General features: G+C 49.9%; 6 protein-coding genes across 6 annotated transcripts; 5 read left to right on the forward strand and 1 right to left on the reverse strand.

Annotated features, from left to right (window-relative positions):
- Window positions 1-4,048: 4,048 nt before the first annotated feature.
- BC939DRAFT_391439 (purine permease) lies at window positions 4,049-6,173 on the forward strand (the record flags this gene model as incomplete). Its single annotated transcript, XM_051551960.1, has 3 exons — window positions 4,049-4,304; window positions 4,411-5,261; window positions 5,469-6,173. The coding sequence occupies 3 exons, from the start codon at window positions 4,049-4,051 to the stop codon at window positions 6,171-6,173; spliced, it is 1,812 nt and encodes a 603-aa protein (XP_051417318.1).
- Window positions 6,174-6,244: 71 nt separating this feature from the next.
- On the forward strand, window positions 6,245-8,914 carry BC939DRAFT_434734 (Alpha/Beta hydrolase protein). The gene is made up of 7 exons (XM_051553394.1): window positions 6,245-6,628; window positions 6,714-6,803; window positions 6,936-7,322; window positions 7,403-7,538; window positions 7,657-8,058; window positions 8,152-8,389; window positions 8,491-8,914. The coding sequence occupies exons 1-7, from the start codon at window positions 6,474-6,476 to the stop codon at window positions 8,856-8,858; spliced, it is 1,776 nt and encodes a 591-aa protein (XP_051417319.1). The 5' UTR covers window positions 6,245-6,473; the 3' UTR covers window positions 8,859-8,914.
- Window positions 8,915-8,997: 83 nt separating this feature from the next.
- Window positions 8,998-11,102, forward strand: BC939DRAFT_434740 (aldehyde dehydrogenase-like protein 8 family, member A1). Its single transcript, XM_051553395.1, has 4 exons — window positions 8,998-9,576; window positions 9,670-9,710; window positions 9,890-10,517; window positions 10,638-11,102. Exons 1-4 carry the CDS (start codon window positions 9,119-9,121, stop codon window positions 10,960-10,962), a joined length of 1,452 nt encoding a protein of 483 aa, XP_051417320.1. The 5' UTR covers window positions 8,998-9,118; the 3' UTR covers window positions 10,963-11,102.
- BC939DRAFT_434741 (uncharacterized protein) lies at window positions 11,103-12,001 on the reverse strand. Its single transcript, XM_051553396.1, has one exon. The coding sequence runs from the start codon at window positions 11,780-11,782 to the stop codon at window positions 11,180-11,182; it is 603 nt and encodes a 200-aa protein (XP_051417321.1). The 5' UTR covers window positions 11,783-12,001; the 3' UTR covers window positions 11,103-11,179.
- An 814-nt stretch (window positions 12,002-12,815) lies between these two features.
- On the forward strand, window positions 12,816-13,732 carry BC939DRAFT_498276 (uncharacterized protein; the record flags this gene model as incomplete). Its single annotated transcript, XM_051559793.1, has 5 exons — window positions 12,816-12,861; window positions 12,961-13,000; window positions 13,091-13,159; window positions 13,250-13,370; window positions 13,457-13,732. 5 exons carry the CDS (start codon window positions 12,816-12,818, stop codon window positions 13,730-13,732), a joined length of 552 nt encoding a protein of 183 aa, XP_051417322.1.
- A 1,269-nt stretch (window positions 13,733-15,001) lies between these two features.
- On the forward strand, window positions 15,002-17,416 carry BC939DRAFT_488714 (urea active transporter). Its single transcript, XM_051559386.1, has 4 exons — window positions 15,002-15,069; window positions 15,199-15,446; window positions 15,560-16,558; window positions 16,657-17,416. Exons 1-4 carry the CDS (start codon window positions 15,030-15,032, stop codon window positions 17,389-17,391), a joined length of 2,022 nt encoding a protein of 673 aa, XP_051417323.1. The 5' UTR covers window positions 15,002-15,029; the 3' UTR covers window positions 17,392-17,416.
- Window positions 17,417-17,700: the final 284 nt, after the last annotated feature.

Raw genomic sequence — 17,700 nt, forward strand, 5'->3', positions numbered from 1 at the left:
AGCAGGAAAGCACGGGTATGGGGCGCGAGGACTGTACAGAGTGTATATACAAGTTGTGGATGCAGCAGATGCAGGGATCGGGCGAGAGCGAGAGAATGAGATGAATCGATCAAGAGAGAGAAAGAGAGAGAGAGAGAGAGAGAGAGAGAATGAGGGGAATGAATCAAAAGAGAATGGATGAGGAGGGGAATGGGGATGGAAAGGTGGTCCCTGGGTGGTGCTTACCGCATGTTTTCCTCATAGATATGCCTGATATGCCTGCAAGCAGAAGCCCGTGCGCGTGTCCTACCCTTGGACGACACCACCCCTGTCTATGTTCTATGGAAAAATGCGCTCGTTTCTGGCATCAGCACCCCCGCAGGAGTGGGCAGGAAAGAGGATGACCGGGGCAATACGTATGGCGTCGGGAGTCGGGGAGCATGTCATGTCCTCGTTGGTTTTCCATCTCCTCCAGACCAAGACGAGACTAGGCCCGCCTTGTCTAGACTTTCTGCGCTGACCATCGTCATGGTGAGATACACATCATCCACATCCGTCCTCCACCAGCGCGCTCGCTGTCCAGAGCTGCAGAAACGTTATATAGCGCCTGCTGATAAGGTTGGCCTGAGGTCATCGAATTCATTTCAGACCTTACCCAGACCCACGCTTGGTCATACCCGGTCTGCCAGAGGGCCTCTCGTCGCGCTTCTCTGAGCATCCGTTGCAAGGGATGCTGTCTACATCGACATCTCGCCTTGCGTTTTCTAAAGTCCAATGCAGCGAGGTCCTTTACGGTGCCTGTATATCTCAGAAGATCAGACACGCGCACGAGACCTTGAATGCATTGGGGATCCCACCTTATCGCCCTCGCACCACCCTTCGTGTCGCATACGTGACAATTTCAGGGACAGGAACCAGCTGTGCCTCTCTCTCACGAGTTCTCATCATGCGCTCCAAGAACTCTTACCGCTCATTTGGAACACCCATATATCGTACAAACCCCTGAGCGTCTCCACTTACCCCGCATTCAAAAATACCTCCGTGGCTTCTCTATGCCATTCAACACCTGCATCGCCATCATTGACATTCTCAACATTCTCATTAAAGATTCACGCAGATCTTCGGCCATCCCCAAACTGGAATCCTGCCCCTCGCAACATAATTCATCAGCCCATCCCCAGCTCTCCCATAATAACTACCCAATGCGACAAAAGCTTTCACATTCTGCACTACACCCAAGCTACTCGGCCATTGTACTTCCTTCAAACGACATGGATACACGCGATCCATCTTTGCGACCCTCATCAGTCTTTCGCCAGGCCTCGCTCTCTTCCGTCCTCGAGGACATCTATTCCTCTTTCCGCAAACGGCCCTCTTACCACTCACAAAAAAACTGCCCTCACCAAACAGTCTCCGAGACAGTCGGTGAGAAAGGGATCATGCGAGTCTATGCAATTATACTGACGCCTGTGCTATATAGTGTTTAGTGCTCTTGATTGTTCTCTGACTGACACCCCAATTTACCATGAACATGTCTACCATATTCAACCCGGACACTTTTTCGAGACCTTGGGGTAATATTGGATACCCCACATTGATCCCATTTGCAAAATACAAACACACGAGACAAAAACTTCAAGCCATTTAATTATTTAATTGAGAGAGGACGACTTGGAAGGGCTTAATCAATAGTACTTTGGGCAATCTCCATTTGGGTCCGCAGATGGGACGCCTGATGCACCCAATGAGACGCTATTCACCCATTGCGTGTTGTATGCAATGCTGCTGCTTTCAAGCGTCTGATAGTTGCCGGTGCAGTCATCGGTTGAGAACAGCCCGGTGACTCCTCCGCCGTATGCTTGAATAGAGCCCGTCTGAGTATTCTTTACACATCTGCAGATTCATTCGCCGGGAAATGTGCAAAAGACCCAGGACTTGGAGTGGGCGGTTCTTGGCGATGTTGTCGACTTTTCGCGTCAAAAACAGCTACGAGAATGCGCTCGCGTTGGAGCGGCGTCGCAAAATAAGGTTTCGCAGATCCAGCATTCAGAACTAAGGAGCATCGCCACATGGCATAAAAAGCCGAAAATGTCCAATTGGACGTTACCTTATCGCTGGCAGGGATAGGCGATTCTGTTGAAAGCAAAAAAATCCATCGTGCATTTTCTAGCATTTTCTAGCTATTGAACACAAAAAATTTCTATTTGACAACCCGGGTTGCTTTGCATTATTTGCCGGCCCCCCCCCCTAATTGACTGCTGCTATATTTTTTTCCTAAAGGCAGCCATGCTTTCATTTTTTACGTACACAGCCGCTTTCCTACCCTCATCCTTGTACTGAACCTCACGTGAGGACATAGACGATTCAAAATGTCGTATTGTAATCGTATTGTAAAAATATATTTAAGATGGGACGTTTTGACGCAGACTCTATTTTTCGTCGAAACAGTCCATCGCCTCTTCGTTGACCTAGAGATGATATAGGTGATTCCGCGCATTGAGCTCACTTGCGAAATACAAAACACACGAGACAAACGCTTCAAGCTGCTTTGATTGAGAAACAATAGTTGGGAGAAGAAGGTGAGGGCTCAATTAATAGTATGTGGGGCAATGGCCATTGGGGTTGCTAGATGAAATGCCAGATGCACCATAAGAGATGCTGTTGATCCATTGTGTGTTGTATTGAATGCTGTTGCATTCGAGCGTCTGATAGTTGCCAGTGCAGTCGTCGGATGAGAAGAGTCTGACGGTTCCTGCATTGATTCCTCGAATGGACCCCGTCTGGGTATTCTTGACACACTTGCACATTCTTTCGATGCGCGCTGTACAAATCTGAAACGACCTGATGCCACTGTTGTCCCTGAGCTCGATACAGGTTTCGGCGATCGCAACCTGGGCAAAGAGCGCCGATATGAGGATAAGAGGAGATTGTGCATTGTTGAAACCTGATGATGAACCATCTGCTAGGGAGAGGAGGAGTGGATTTTTATACGTTGAGGTCGCACCCACAGACTACGCGCGACTTTATTTTCATCTATATTAAAATCAAAAATACCAAATCTCTAAGATATCCCTAAGATATCCCTAACAAAACCCCTATAGCCTCAGCGCGGTGAGTACAGATAGGCAGTGACCCATTCTGCGTATCTTTTCGAATGCAAAATGGGGATTTCTTTCGCCCGTGGTTGGACCGAAAAATGCGGGGCAAGCAAGGCTGTGACCATTCAGAGGGCTCGGAAAAATGATGCACTCAGCAATCATTATAATAACAGAAAAGCGGGCAACTCTAATCCACATATACCACGTTGTGGCATCCTCGAAGGGCTAAGCAGCTGTCTACGCTGTCAAGGTGAGCATGGCCGAACTATACCGCCTGAACCGAGATAAGCATCTCCAGAGAGGAGCGCTAGATACCAGCACCGTTCGCTGCAGCAACGGAACAATGGAGGCGTTCCCCGCAAAAGAAAACAAAAGAGGGGGAGGTCCCAACGATGCTGCCTCCAGTGGTGTTGTTGGTGTTGTTGGTGTTGTTGCTGCTGCTGCTGCAGGCGCAGTGCGCCAGAAGGCGATAATGCACAGGCTTCCGTGCTCAAGGTGCGACCTCATGTGGAGGACGCTCTTCCGATCGATCGATCTGACTGGTCAAGGTCACTCGCTCGCTGTTCGTTTTAGAGTTGTCCCCGCGCCTGACCAGAGCACCAACACCGGAGACAAATGGGAGGCCAACCTTGACCCCGCATAATGTGGATACCATACTGGGCAGGTCCATTGGCCCATCCTGCTCGCGCCTTTGTGTATCGACTGCATCCATCCATGGATGGGCCGTCCTCTTTTGGTCTTTCCTGGTCCAGCAGGCAAACAAAGGGCCATTAGCACATAGATATCATAAACATCATAAACATCATAAACATCATAAACATCATAAATATCCACAGGCCAGCCCATCTCTTGCGCTTTGAAGCTCTCTCCCCCTTATCCTCTCCTCCACACCCTCTTCCTGCTCCCTCTGGAGTACATTCCCCCCCCCCCCCCCCCATAGAATGCCTGAAATCGCAGAAGCGCCCGGGGCCATGGCCTCGCCCGTCTACATCCTCGACCCCCTCGCCAACCGCACCAAGGAAGAGGACATCGATCTCTCCCACACCGTCGGGAAACTACCCACATGGCAGACAATCCAAGATTCCGTTGGAACAAGAAGCGGATGGCTGGGGGACTATGACTACGGCTTCCTGTGCACCCCCACATTGCCTGGTTTCTCCATCCCTAGAATCCCTCCGTTCTTTGGCCTTAAAGACCGACTCCCGCTCGTTCTCGCTATCATCATGGGTTCGTGTCGCCGGTTCCATTTCTGCGGACTCTTAAGGGATTCGGGGATGCAAACAATCTGCTAATCAATCGTTCTGAATACCCTTCCAACGTCTTCACTTCATAGGATTCCAGCACTCGCTCGCCATGATTGCTGGCGTAGTGACACCGGCGATCATCATGTCTGGCTCCGGCATCACTGGACTCAATCTCACACCCGCGAACCGAACACAAATGATTTCCACCTCCCTAATTACCTCGGGCCTGCTCTCGCTTGTCCAGATCACACGCTTCAGGGTCGGCAAGACACCGTACTTCCTAGGAACCGGACTCTTGTCGGTTGTGGGAACAAGTTTTATTTATCTACCAGTACTCCAGAGTTCAGTCTCGAACATGTACGCTTCCGGATTCTGCAAGAGCAGCTTTGATGCCTCGGGAACGCAGGTCTTTGAGCCCTGTCCCGATGCCTGGGGTGCCTACCTAGGCACATGCATGCTCTGCAGTCTGTTGCCCATCATCCTTTCCTTTGTTCCCCCACGCGCGCTCAAGAGAGTCTTTCCTCCGATTGTAACAGGAGTTACTGTTATGCTGATCGGCGTCAATCTCGTCACATCTGGAATGCAGCAATGGGGTGGCGGCTCCGGTCCTTGTTCCTCGCGACCTACCTCTGGTCCTTTTGTCGACTGCCCAAATGTCGGTGCACCTCATGCTGCACCATGGGGCGATGCACAATGGATCGGATTGGGGTTTCTGGTGTTCTTTATTATCATGGTCGTGGAATTCTTTGGGTCACCTTTTATGAAGAACGCTCAGGTGGTCATCGGCCTCGTCGTGGGGATGATTGTTGCCGCAGCCCTTGGATACACGACTTCGGATTCGATCGAGGCTGCCCCTGTCATCACCTTCTTATGGACCACGACCTACAAGCTGTCCATTTATCCACCCGCAATCATTCCTCTCTTGATCACATATGTCCTGGTACGTTACACACACCGTCCCGTGGTTATGATATCCGAAATCTACCAGCCGTCTAATCCCCTTTTTGTTTCTCTCTCTCTCTCTCTCTCTCTCTCTCTCTCTCTCTTTTTTTTTTTTTATTTTTTTTTATTTTTTTTTATTTTTTTTTATTTTTTTTTATTTTTTTTTATTTTTTTATTTTTTTATTTTTTTATTTTATTTTTATAGGCCATGGTTGAGTCTATCGGCGACATCACTGCTTCTTGCGAGGTCTCTCAGCTAACTGTCGAGGGCCGCGAATTCGAGTCCCGTCTCCAGGGCGGCATCTTTGCGGATGGAGTAGCTGGTCTGCTCGCGCCTCTAATGATGAACTCGCCTATGAGCTGCTACGCCCAAAACAACGGCATCATATCCTTGACGCGCTGTGCCAACACGATGGCTGGATACATGTGCTGCTTCTTCTTGATCCTCATGGGCGTCTTTTCCAAGTTCGGGGCGCTCTTCTTGACGCTTCCAGATCCGGTCCTTGGAGGGATGACCACGTTTCTCTTTGCTAGTGTTGTGGTCTCTGGTATCCGCATCCTGTCCTTCCTGCCCTGGACTCGTCGTGAGCGCTTCATTGTGGCAGCATCCCTGTCCCTGGGCTTAGGTACTGCCCTGGTCCCCGGCGTGCTGACGCACATGATTAGCTACAGCGGCGGCTCTGCCTTCCTGACGTCGTTGATAACGTCCGTCAACATCATCCTTGACACAGGCTTTGCACTCGGTGCCATAGTTAGTTGCATCCTTAACGCCCTGTTGCCTGCCAACCCACCAATGTCTGCCGAACCGATTATCGATCGCCATGGGCCTACGCCTACCAACAAGGAGATCGAGGAGATGCAGCTAGAGTCCCAGTCGATTCACGAAAGCATGCTCAGCGCTAAGCATTGAGTGGTTACATTTATATCATAATAAATAAATAATGACAAATAACGCGTTCAGCTCAGCATGAAGATGCGTCATTTTTTTCTTTAGTAACGTAAAATGGAAACTTAGCCCAAAAAAAAGGAGGCTGTTGTTCACTTTGCTCGAGACATCCGATTCCATCTCATTCCTTCATCCTTCATCCTTCGTCCTTCATCTGTCCCGCACACCTCTTTTACACATTTTCCTTGTTCACCCTAGACTGATTAGTATCTCTTAAATCCTAGCACTCCATTAATAGCCGGCTCAAGCTGCAAACCTCACACCATGGTCCATATACCAATTGTCTCCCGGCTCAGTCTTGGCGACTACCGGTCCATCACCCTCACCTTTCTCATCCTTGGTATCGAGGCATGTTTCCGCATGGTTGCTTATCTGATCCCAGCATTCATTCTTGACGCGGGGAAGGCCTTGGTGGAGAAGTAAGAGCTTTTTTTTTCACTGCACCTTTTTGCGTTATTGGGCATAGGGAAAGCGACCAACAATCAACACAATTTCTATTCATAGGATCTTCCCTTGGGTGGTGACCAATCATATCTCCGCCAGGGCCCCGCCGCTTGAAGACGCCGCGAATGTTCAGGAGATGCTCCGGTTCTGGTATGTTGTTGCACGGCTGCACGGCTGCACGACTGTTCATGGAGACCACATGGTCTTTGTTCTAAGGCACAAGCAATGTGAATGAACAGAGAATATCCATTTCCTTATCCATATCCATATCCATATCCATAGGAACTATCCAGTTCAAGAACATCTCGTGAGAACACAGGACAATTACCTACTGGGTATCCACCGGATCACACATGGCCGGGAACAAGTCTCTGACAAGGGCATGGTCCCCAACCCGCCAGAGAATATTGTGAAGCTGTTGCAAGAGAATGGCGTACCGTTGGCTGCAGAGACAAAGGAGGCCTACCTCAACAGGAACAAGCGCGACAGGCGCCACCAGGAGGAGGATCTCGAGGCAGACTTTGATGGACAGCTGAGGAATAAACCCAAAGAGGGCGACTATATCAAGCCTGTTGTCCTGCTCTACCATGGCTTCATGATGTGCTCTGAAGTGTGGCTCTGCAACCTGGACGAGGAAAGAAATCTGGCCTTTGTACTTGCGGAAGCAGGGTATGTGCTCCCATGCTGTGGTTCGTTCTGTATCATGGATGGATGTTAATCTGCTGATTGTGTGCCATATACCCCGGTAGATATGACGTGTGGCTGGGTAATGCGCGTGGCAACAAGTATTCACTCAAGCATATGTTCCTGAAGCCGCACGAAAACAAGTTTTGGGAGTTCAGCATAGATGAGCTCGCGCTCTTTGACATGCCAGATACCATTGATGTATGTTTGTTCGCTGTTGTTCTCGCATTGGCCGTAAACGTATGCATGCATGCTCAGACCACAATCAATTGAAGCTCATGGCATGTTTTTCTTCTTCTCTGTGTGGCGTTTGGTCTAGTACATCCTTGGCAGGACAGGCGCCCCTTCGCTCGTCTACATTGGCTTCTCGCAAGGAACTGCTCAGGCGTTCGCCTCTCTGTCCATCAATCCGGCGCTCAATGACAAGATCTCGCTCTTCATTGCTCTCGCACCTGCAACTACACCCCCAGGTCTCGAGAACGGACTTGTCAACTCCATTGTCAAAGCGGCGCCCAATGTCATCTACCTGCTCCTGGGCAGAAAAACACCCCTGAACGCCGCGTTATTCTGGCAGGCTCTGCTGCATCCGACGACGTATGCGACCATCATCGACATGGCGGTTAAGTTCTTGTTTGGCTGGAACTGCCGTTCGATAAGTCCAGTGCAGAAATCGGTCTCCTACCAGCACCTTTACAGTTTCACCAGCGTGAGGGTCCTTGTGGTAAGCGACACGATGTTATGCTTATACAGCAATTTGATAGGGATGTGCATAGCAGGGTTACTTTACTGATACTCACTTCTCAAATCCGAGTAGCACTGGTTTCAAATTATTAGGACGCAAGTATTCCAGATGTACGATGACGTGCAGCCTAGGGTCCCATATCTCTCCTCAACCCGGGGTCATTGCCCCCATCCGTTCCCAACCAACCAGATCACGGTCCCTATGGCCATCTTTTATGGAGGAGACGATACCTTGGTCGACGTGAAGGCCTTGCTCTCAGATCTTCCTGACTTGGTCGGCATCTGGGAGATTCCAAACTATGAGCATCTTGGTACTTGTCAGCCTGAATTTTGTTCGCAGTAGAAAATAAGTCGCAACATTCTATGCACTATGCTAATCCCTCTTTCCCTCCCCATTCACTCCTCTGGGTAGATTTCTTATGGGCAGACGGTCTGGACAAGCAGGTGTACCCACATATCCTGCAGCTACTTGAAAAGCACTCATTCAATGGACACATCTCCAAGGGCGATGTCAAGAGGGTCATCAGAGGGTCAATGTCCACTGGTGCGGGATCCTTTCTTCGGGAGAACCGCACCCTTGCTCAGGAGCTGGAGCGGTATGAGGACGACATTGAGGAGGACCAGAACCATGTAGTCAACAGACTGGCCCTGCAGACCCCGAGAGACTCGCCCATAGTTCAGAGACAGACTTTCGTCACGCGCCGGTCGCAGCAGTCGACGAGGCAGACCAGTCGCGAGTTTATGGATGGACAGGAACAGCAGCAGCAGCAGCAGGAGTAAGCAACTTAGACGAGCCTCTGTGGAGGGAAATAAAGACTTGCTAAAGCCTTGCACAGAGCCAGCGAGCGCATTTTTTTTTTTCTCACGGATATTTAGCCTGGAACCATACCCCAAACAGATTCAGGGTTCATAAACATACTGTTACTGTATCTCCATCTTTCCCACCACCATCCTCATCACCATCCCCATCGCCATCCTCATCACCATCCCCATCGTCATCCCCATTACCATCCCTATCTGCTTTTCATCTTGCTTACACCATGACTCTGGTAACAATCAACAACTTTGTCAACAACGAGTACGTCCCTCCCACCCAGGGCAAGTACTTTGACACCTTCGATCCGGCACGCGGTGTTCCCCACGGCAAAGTGCCTGATTCGTCCAAAGAAGACGTCGAGCTCGCCTACAAGGCTGCTTCAGCCGCCTTCCCCAGCTGGTCCAAGACTAGTCGCCCAGACCGCGCCAAGGTCCTTTACAAGATTGCAGACCTGATTGAAGCACGCCTAGAAGAGTTTGCCCTGGCAGAATCCACGGACCAGGGCAAGCCTGTTGAGCTGGCCAAGACCGTCGATATCCCCCGTGCTGCCTACAATTTCAGGTTCTTTGCCGGCCGGATCTTACATAGCGTGGACGAAGCCGCTGATCTCGTCAATATCGGATTCAGCTACTCACAGCGTATGCCAATTGGCGTTGCTGGCTTGATCTCCCCTTGGAATCTGTACGTCTTGCATATCCCTTTGCTATTCTGTTGATGCCGATACCGCGACTCAATCCTCTAATTGCGCTCGATGCTTTTGCTTGTGGGGGATAGGCCACTTTATCTCTTGACATGGAAGATTGCCCCATGTATCGGTAAGCAAATTGAAAAATGAACCGGATAAACAAGTGGCACTCGATGCATGGTAGTACATGGCCGTTGCAGACCTGCAGCCTGCAGCAATAGCACCAGGCTATAGATACTACGCCCATCACCACATACTTATAGCGGCATGTCATTCTTGTATCAAACATTTCGTCTTGGCTTGTAATAGCATGCGGAAACACCGCCGTATGCAAACCGTCCGAGTTCACATCTTTGACGGCATTCATGCTGTGCTCGGTGCTCAAGGAAGCCGGTCTACCTGCCGGAGTCGTAAACATGGTCTTCGGAACGGGCATGGGCGCCGGGCAGGCGATCGTCGAGCACCCGCGCATTCCTGTGATTTCCTTCACCGGCGGTACGGTTACTGGTGCCAAGATTATCGCCAATTCTGCCAAACTCTTCAAAAAGTTGTCGCTCGAGCTCGGAGGCAAGAACGCCAACATCATATTTGCGGATTGCGACTTTGATCTGGCACTTAAAACAAGCCTGCGGTCAAGTTTCTCCAACCAAGGCGAGATCTGCCTCTGCGGTTCGCGCCTCTATATCGAAAGGCCCATTTACGAGAAGTTTGTGAGTGCGCTTGTTCGGGGGGCCAAGGCTCTCAAGATCGGCGATCCAAGGCAGAAGGAGACGAATTTGGGGGCATTGGTCTCCAAGGAACACTGGGAGAAGGTCATGAGCTATATCGACTTGGGACAGAAGGAAGGCGGCAAGATTGAGTGCGGAGGACAGAAACCGGCTTTACTCCCAAACGAGTTCAAGGACGGCTACTTTTTGGAACCCACCATCATCTCTGGGTATGTTTGGGCTGTCATGATGCCTAGGCACTCAATTGACAGATTATTTGTTGCTAGAAAACCGTTTCTAACCCCACTTTTTTTTTTTTTTTTTTTTTTTTTTATCACGACGGCTGACAGGCTAACACCTTCCAGCAGGACCATGCGCGAAGAGATTTTTGGCCCTGTTATCACAGTCTATGCTTTTGACACTGAGGAGGAGGTTGTCCAGCTTGCAAATGATTCTGATTACGGTCTCGCGTGTTCTGTTTGGACAGAAAACGGTCGCCGTGCCCGCAGAGTTGCGTCAGAGATTCAGGCAGGGACTGTGTGGGTCAACACTTGGATGGCACGCGATCTACGCATGCCATTTGGAGGCATGAAGCAGAGCGGGCTGGGACGTGAAGGCGGCGACCACTCTCTTGACTTTTATTCAGAGCTCAAGACCATCTGCCTTGGTGAGTGAACGTTGCGGGACAACGATTGCTACCAGGAATACCCATGCAATTGACATGTCTCTTCAGCTCTCCTGAAACGCGCGTTTTCTTGAAGCGTATATAGCTTATTTGAGTTTACTGTACGGCAATAAAGCAAAATAGACGAGAAGGTGTACTGCTACGGTGAAGATTATTGCCAAACTGTGTCCAAGGGGTGTTATGGCATGACCTCCTGCACAGGGAAGTCTACTTGACGTTCCGTCCTCGTCTCTGCTCATTTTCTCTTCTATCGACGTGGGATGCCTTGAGACACTGTGCCTCAAACACCGCCTGACGCTCTTGACACATCTCCTGGATCTCCTTCTTGCTGTGGCCTGCGTGGTAGTCGTCTTCGTACAAATCTCCACGACCCTTCCGTCCTCGTTTACGGCGGCCCACAGAGGTCGAGCTCTGTTGGGTCCTGCTCGCCTTCCGCAGCTTTCGCCAATCGTCCTCGTGTTCATAGCCGCTCTTGCAGCGAAAGTATTCAGCGCTTTCGTCCTCGTGTTCCTGATCGAATGGCCGCTCAACGCCCCAAATCGAACTGTACTGCGATGCGGCCGGTTGCTGATTTAACGACGGTGGTTGCCGTTGCTTCAGTAGCAACTGCCGCAGCAAAACATCTTGTCGTTCTCGCTCTTCACCTTGCTGCTGCCTACGAAGGGCTTGCGACGACAAGGCATCCAGCCGTTCCCGTTCTTCAGCTTGCTGCTGCCTACGACGGGCTTGCGACAACAAAATATCCCGTCGCGCTCGTTCTTCAGCTTGTTGCTGCTCCCGTTCCTCGCTGCTGCTCCAAAAATTACCCATTGTGTGGTCGAGCGACACGGTGTGGTGCGTTTGATAGTCGGTGAGGAAGTGAAGAGGGCGGCATTGGCGTGGGGCAGTTTGGTTGTTGCTTGATCACCTGATAGCACAGATGATCAGAACTCGAGATGCATCTTAGACGCGCATAAAATGCGTCTGCCAAATTGTTTCAGATACAGCCGCTAAGGACGACAAAGGAAAACCGCAAGAAGTAAATGACACGATACGAACTGTAGATTATAGGCCACGATACCACAACCGCAGGCACTCGCATGAATATTTCGTCTGATCTGCGCCAGGGACCTGGCAGAAGAGGCGGACCGAGACCCACAACCATAGTCCTTTGCTACATCTTCAGTGCTCTGTCTTTCAAACATATCCAAAGCGCCCAGATGATGCTTAGGACTCCTCCAACGCCTTGCTGTCCCCCGCCTTCGTTTACGCGTTTATTTTACTTCTTGCTCTAGTCTTTCAACCATACTGTTCTTCATGACCTGCGCGCTTGGCCCCTCGAGTATTCCTGTCGATCCCTTGCAATCTGAGAATATGCAGCAAGGATGATGTGCTGACTATGTTGGCAAAAAGATTTGTGTAGGCGAATCGAGCACCTGCGCGGTAGATCAAAGGAGTTCAAGTCTCGTGCTGGACCAACGCTAAGAAGCTATCGCAGGGCAAGTGCGACTCACTCAACCTGGACCCGCGTGTGCGACTCGGCGTTAGTACTTCGAAATTATCGAAGTGCTGTCCATTGTATCACGGCTCTCCAATTCTTTGAGCCGAGCATGATGGGGCCTTCCAAGATGCCAGAGTATGGCGCCTCATATAGCATATTCCATACTTTATGGTCCCAAAGAGAGAGTGTCGAGGGGCAACATACTTTTGGGAGCAAATGAAAAAGCGAGGCTGAATAAAGAAAGGTGTTGACCTCGCTTTGGCTTGGAAATTGCGCCTCTACCTTGATCCCATCATTTCAGTGACACTCATCGCACGCTCACCCACCTCATCACATCCCATTCTACTCTAACCACTTTCAATAATGAATCTGCAGGTCAAGGTCGCCATCGTCACCGGTGCCTCTTCAGGTCAGGCTCTTTTCTAGCATTAAAAGACGGACGGGGATGTCGCGACCACACCACGTCCTGAATACTATAGCAACACACGAATGTTATTGGAACACGTAGGCTTCGGGAGAGCTCTCGCGACCCGTATTATCGGAAAAGGGTTGGAGAGCCTTGCAGAGCGCTCCTTGCTTGTCATATAATCTACATGCACGTCGTACATAACACAGGAAGGATTGTCCATCAATATTAGAGCCAAAGTCATTCTTGCAGGCAATGATATCAAGGACGGAGAACGCCTTGCGGACGAGTTGAACTCTGGGTGAGTGAGAGTTCAATGACCGGTCGTCGTTTCACTTTTATTCTCCAGTCTAACCTGATTACCCTCCTCGTCTTGCGCTGATCCGTGTAGCAAAGACGCCAAAGTGGCCCACTTTGCCCAGTGTGATGTAACCAACTATAGTCAGCAGGCAGAGATATTCAAAGCGGCGGAGACGTACTTTGGAAGAGTCGACATTGTCGTCAACAATGTGGTATCGCAGAACGAGTTCCTCTCTGGGACGACGACAGCGGAGCCTGGAAAAAGGTACTTGACATCGATCTTGCCGCTGTAATCGAGGATACTCGCCTGGACATCCAAGCATTAAAGAAGCACGAATGTGGCGAGACCACCATCAACACAACTTCATTGGCTGGTCTGTACCCTCAACCGATGACGCCTATCTTCTCTGCAGCCAAGTTTGGCGTCATTAACTTCATGCGCTCGTTCAAGGATTTTGGCTACAATATTCGCGTCAACACCGTTGCACCTAGGCAAATGCTACCTTTGGAATGGCTGCGTCTATCTTTCAAGTATCATTTGTTCCTGTGGAGCAGGTCATCGACGCCTTCATGATGCTGATTGAGGACGACTCATACAGTGGCGACGTTGCTAGGGTTACTCCCCGGTATGGCATCCCAATCATTGGTCAAACTGCGCGCAACTCCAAGGAAACGAAATCAAAGCTCTAGCAACGCGACTAGTGCTGCTTTGGACATAGCTATCTCTACAATAAAATTCATGCAAACGCTGTGCTTTACTCTCAAAAAATATATATCCAACAGTATTGTTCCGAAAAAAGCGACAAGTTGCGGTATATGAGACGCCCAGAATGTTCAGAAGCGAGGTAGACACAACAAGGATGGGTAGCAGCTGTTTGACAAACGCATGGTAAAGAGATCTTGTTAAGAGAAGGATGTCTTGACTTAATGACGGGCAATTCTAGATACCATCAGATTAGGACAAGGGAGTGGAGCTCAGCTCTGTCAACCAGGCAGAGACGAATGAGAGTGCAGTCAATGTGTCTGTCTGCAGCGCAAGAGTAATAGATCAAAACTACGAAAAAAGCGTCCGTGGACGTGAACAGATCGTATTGCAATCATAGAGCAACAAACATTCTTATCTCGTTTTTTTCCCCGAATGCACAACAATGGGCGATGATTCTCCATATACCTTGCAGTCTTTATTCCTATATGTGTGTGTAGTATGTAGCATGCAATATAGATGCACCCGGCATTGTTCTGTCAAACACGTTGACTTATCGGACAGAAAATAAACGCGGCCAGTGAGCATATTGTGTGGCCCAGCCGCTTTTTTACTGTGAACAAACACGCGTTTCCACACTGTCCCTGTCCCTGATTTACCCCGCAAATCTACGAAGCAACTTTATTTTACTTTGTCCCCCCGCAGCGGATTCCTATTGGCCTATCCCCAATGTACCTTTACAAAAAAGCTATCACTGAAACTGTTAAGGTTGCCGGGGCAGATATGTCGCGTTGCATCAGATAGGAAAAGAAGACCGCCCTTCCTTTTCAAATTCGGAACCCATAGGCCATGTGCCACGGTCCATGTAGGTGATTCTATGTGGTGGCGCCCATTCTTCCGACAAAAATGATCACATCTCTCCTTGGTCGTATACAGGCATGTTCACACTAGAGGAGAGGCGCCTATAAAATGCCAAACCCTCTCGCTAAACGTCCCTCCCGTTGTCTCGATCAACTTAACTCGACTCGACTTGACTTCACTCCACTCCTCCTTGATCCTTTCATACGTCCTCCTGACTATCCGGATTCCATCTCACTCTGAATCATTTCTGTTCATCTTTCAACTTATTCATTACAACTACTTTCGGCAAGAGCTTGAACTTCACACCATGGCAGCAATTCTGAGCGAAAGTTTAGGATATGGAATCGGCATGTCCTTTTTTTTTTTCCTGATCGTATTCGTTTTATTTTTATTTTTTTATTTTTTTATTTTTTTTTAATACAATCCACTAACGGATGCGACTTCGTCTTTCTGATCTGCAACTATCATTTTTTTAGTGCTGGGCTTTGGTCTGGTATTTGCAGGTATCATGACACTCATCACTATGATCCAAAAGCGCTTCTTGGGCGAGAAAATTACCTCGGAGGAGTATATGGCGGCTGGCCGAAGCGTCAAGACAGGCCTTGTTGCCTCAGCTGTCGTCTCCTCCTGGACCTGGGCTGCCACCCTGCTGCAGTCATCCTCTGTCGCATATAAGTACGGTATCTCTGGGCCTTTTTGGTATGCATCCGGAGCCAGCGTGCAGGTAAGCAGAAAGGCCAACACATAAAAATCGCACATATGTACTATGTCCCCTCGTCGGCCCTAATCATTGCATGGACCTGATGGCGCTCGGATTCTTTTTTGCATTTCGGATAGGTACTGCTGTTTTCTGTCCTCGCCATTGAGCTCAAGCGCAAGTGTCCCAACGCCCACACATTCCTCGAAATCATCTCGATCCGATACGGTCGAAAGGCCCATTTTGTTTTCCTGTTCTTTGGTCTCCTCACCAACATCATCGTCAGCGCCATGCTCCTACTCGGAGGATCCGCTGTGGTGACGGCACTGACGGGTATGAACACCATTGCCGCATGCTTTCTCCTGCCCCTGGGAGTCATCATCTACACGCTGTTCGGTGGTCTCAAGGCCACGTTTATCGCAGATTACACGCACACAGTGGTGATCATGATCATCGTTCTACTCTTCAGCTTTACAGCGTATACGACGTCCGACCTTATTGGCAGCCCTGGAAAGATGTATGAACTCTTGCAGCAAACCGCGTCCTTACATCCCGTAGACGGAAACCACGAGGGAAGTTATCTGACGATGGCCAGCTCCCAGGGCTTGATGTTTGGGATCATCAATTTGTGCTCGAACTTTGGAACGGTCTTTATCGATAACGCGTACTGGCAGCGAGCCATTGCAGCTTCGCCCCACTCTACTGTCAAGGCTTACTTGATCGGAGGCCTGTCCTGGTTTGCTATCCCCTTCACACTTGCGACCACTTTGGGCATCTCGGCTGTCGCACTCGAGTCCAACGAGCGTTTCCCCACCTTCCCCAACCGTATTTTGCCAAGCGACGTTTCGGCAGGATTGGTAGCTCCCAATGCTGCTGTGGCGTTGTTGGGGCACGGAGGTGCTGTTGCGGTGCTGCTGCTTGTGTTCATGGCTGTCACCTCCGCAGCGAGCGCGGAGCTGATTGCAGTGAGCTCTATTTCTACCTTTGACGTTTATCGCACCTACATCAACCCCATGGCAACAGGAAAGCAGATCATTAGGGTCTCGCATGCTGTCGTGGTAGGATTCGGTATCATTATGGGGGTACTTGCCGTGATCCTGAAGGAGGCTGGCATCGATCTCGGATACCTCTACTCGTTGGTATGTTTACGGCTAATATTGTAAGATTTCCGTGTCTTTCTCATTTTACTATTTGATCGCATAACTCACGCATGTTTTATCCCCGTTTCCAATGATAGATGGGAGTCCTGATCTCGTCTGCTGTCCTTCCCGTTACATTCTCACTCCTCTGGAAGAAGCAGAACGCCCTCGCAGCTTGTGTTGCCCCGATTGGAGGCCTCTTCATCTCGATTACGGCTTGGTTGGTTTGTGCAAAGCTTTACTCTGGCGAGATCACACTGGCGACTACGGCCACGGACCAGGCGATGTTGGCAGGCAACTTGGCGGCTCTGATTAGTGGAGGGGCTATCTCGGCAGTAATTTCGTGGATCAATCCTGACAACTATACGTTTGACGGCACACGTTCTTTGAGACAGGTTACGGACGACAGCAACTCGGCCGAGGCTCCTGGTAGTGACGACTCTTCTGAGGATGTGACAACGAGTGCGATGGTTGATGAAAAGAGGGGAGTCAAGGAAGCAACGACCGTCGAGGTAGCTAAACTCAAGGAAGGATGGGGCTTTGATGCAGAAGAGGATGCGAAATTGCGTAAGGCTTCGACGTTTGCCAGATGGAGTTCGAGCACGATGGCTGTAGTGCTGATACTACTGTGGCCACTGCCAATGTTCTTTTCGAAGTATGTGTTCTCGCGTGGGTTCTACACCGGATGGGTAGTGCTCAGCATCATGTGGGCGATTTGCTCAACAATTGCGGTGACGATCTATCCGCTGTGGGAGTCGCGTTCGGCTATCGGCGTGGTCTTCAAGGGCTTGTACGAATCTGTGACACGCAAGCGGTCGACCTCGGCGGTGTAAAGCATGGATGCAGCCCCAGTTCATGATGTACATATGATATCTAGTTCTGTCTCTATGGCTCTACATCTGCAATCTCACTGCAGTCTCCACAGATGTAATAATAAACTAAGTGCTTGTCAACAGGGGTGTTGAGCGCACTGTCCATATCCACAAGGCAGATCCACAAATAGCACTCCCATTTCTAATATAGCGGCAACAAAGCAGTGTGCGCATGGGTCCATGGATGAATGCTTTGTTGGTTTGCTTGTCCTACAAACACATCTTTTTTGGTGTATTTGGAGGGAAATGAATCATATCCAACTGTGGATA

Source organism: Gamsiella multidivaricata (genome assembly GCF_025024155.1).
Source record: "Gamsiella multidivaricata strain RSA 2152 chromosome Unknown BC939scaffold_2, whole genome shotgun sequence".
Lineage (NCBI taxonomy): Eukaryota > Fungi > Mortierellomycota > Mortierellomycetes > Mortierellales > Mortierellaceae > Gamsiella > Gamsiella multidivaricata.

Coding starts and splice junctions, on each gene's coding strand:
- BC939DRAFT_434734 (XM_051553394.1), top strand. CDS start 6,474: ATGGTCCATATACCAATTGTCTCCCGGCTCAGTCTTGGCGACTACCGG. Junction 7,539..7,656: donor ACATGCCAGATACCATTGAT/GTATGTTTGTTC, acceptor CGTTTGGTCTAG/TACATCCTTGGCAGGACAGG. Junction 8,059..8,151: donor CCAGCGTGAGGGTCCTTGTG/GTAAGCGACACG, acceptor AAATCCGAGTAG/CACTGGTTTCAAATTATTAG.
- BC939DRAFT_434740 (XM_051553395.1), top strand. CDS start 9,119: ATGACTCTGGTAACAATCAACAACTTTGTCAACAACGAGTACGTCCCT. Junction 9,577..9,669: donor TTGATCTCCCCTTGGAATCT/GTACGTCTTGCA, acceptor TGTGGGGGATAG/GCCACTTTATCTCTTGACAT. Junction 10,518..10,637: donor GAACCCACCATCATCTCTGG/GTATGTTTGGGC, acceptor GACGGCTGACAG/GCTAACACCTTCCAGCAGGA.
- BC939DRAFT_434741 (XM_051553396.1), bottom strand. CDS start 11,782: ATGGGTAATTTTTGGAGCAGCAGCGAGGAACGGGAGCAGCAACAAGCT.
- BC939DRAFT_488714 (XM_051559386.1), top strand. CDS start 15,030: ATGGCAGCAATTCTGAGCGAAAGTTTAGGATATGGAATCG. Junction 15,447..15,559: donor CATCCGGAGCCAGCGTGCAG/GTAAGCAGAAAG, acceptor CATTTCGGATAG/GTACTGCTGTTTTCTGTCCT. Junction 16,559..16,656: donor TCGGATACCTCTACTCGTTG/GTATGTTTACGG, acceptor TTCCAATGATAG/ATGGGAGTCCTGATCTCGTC.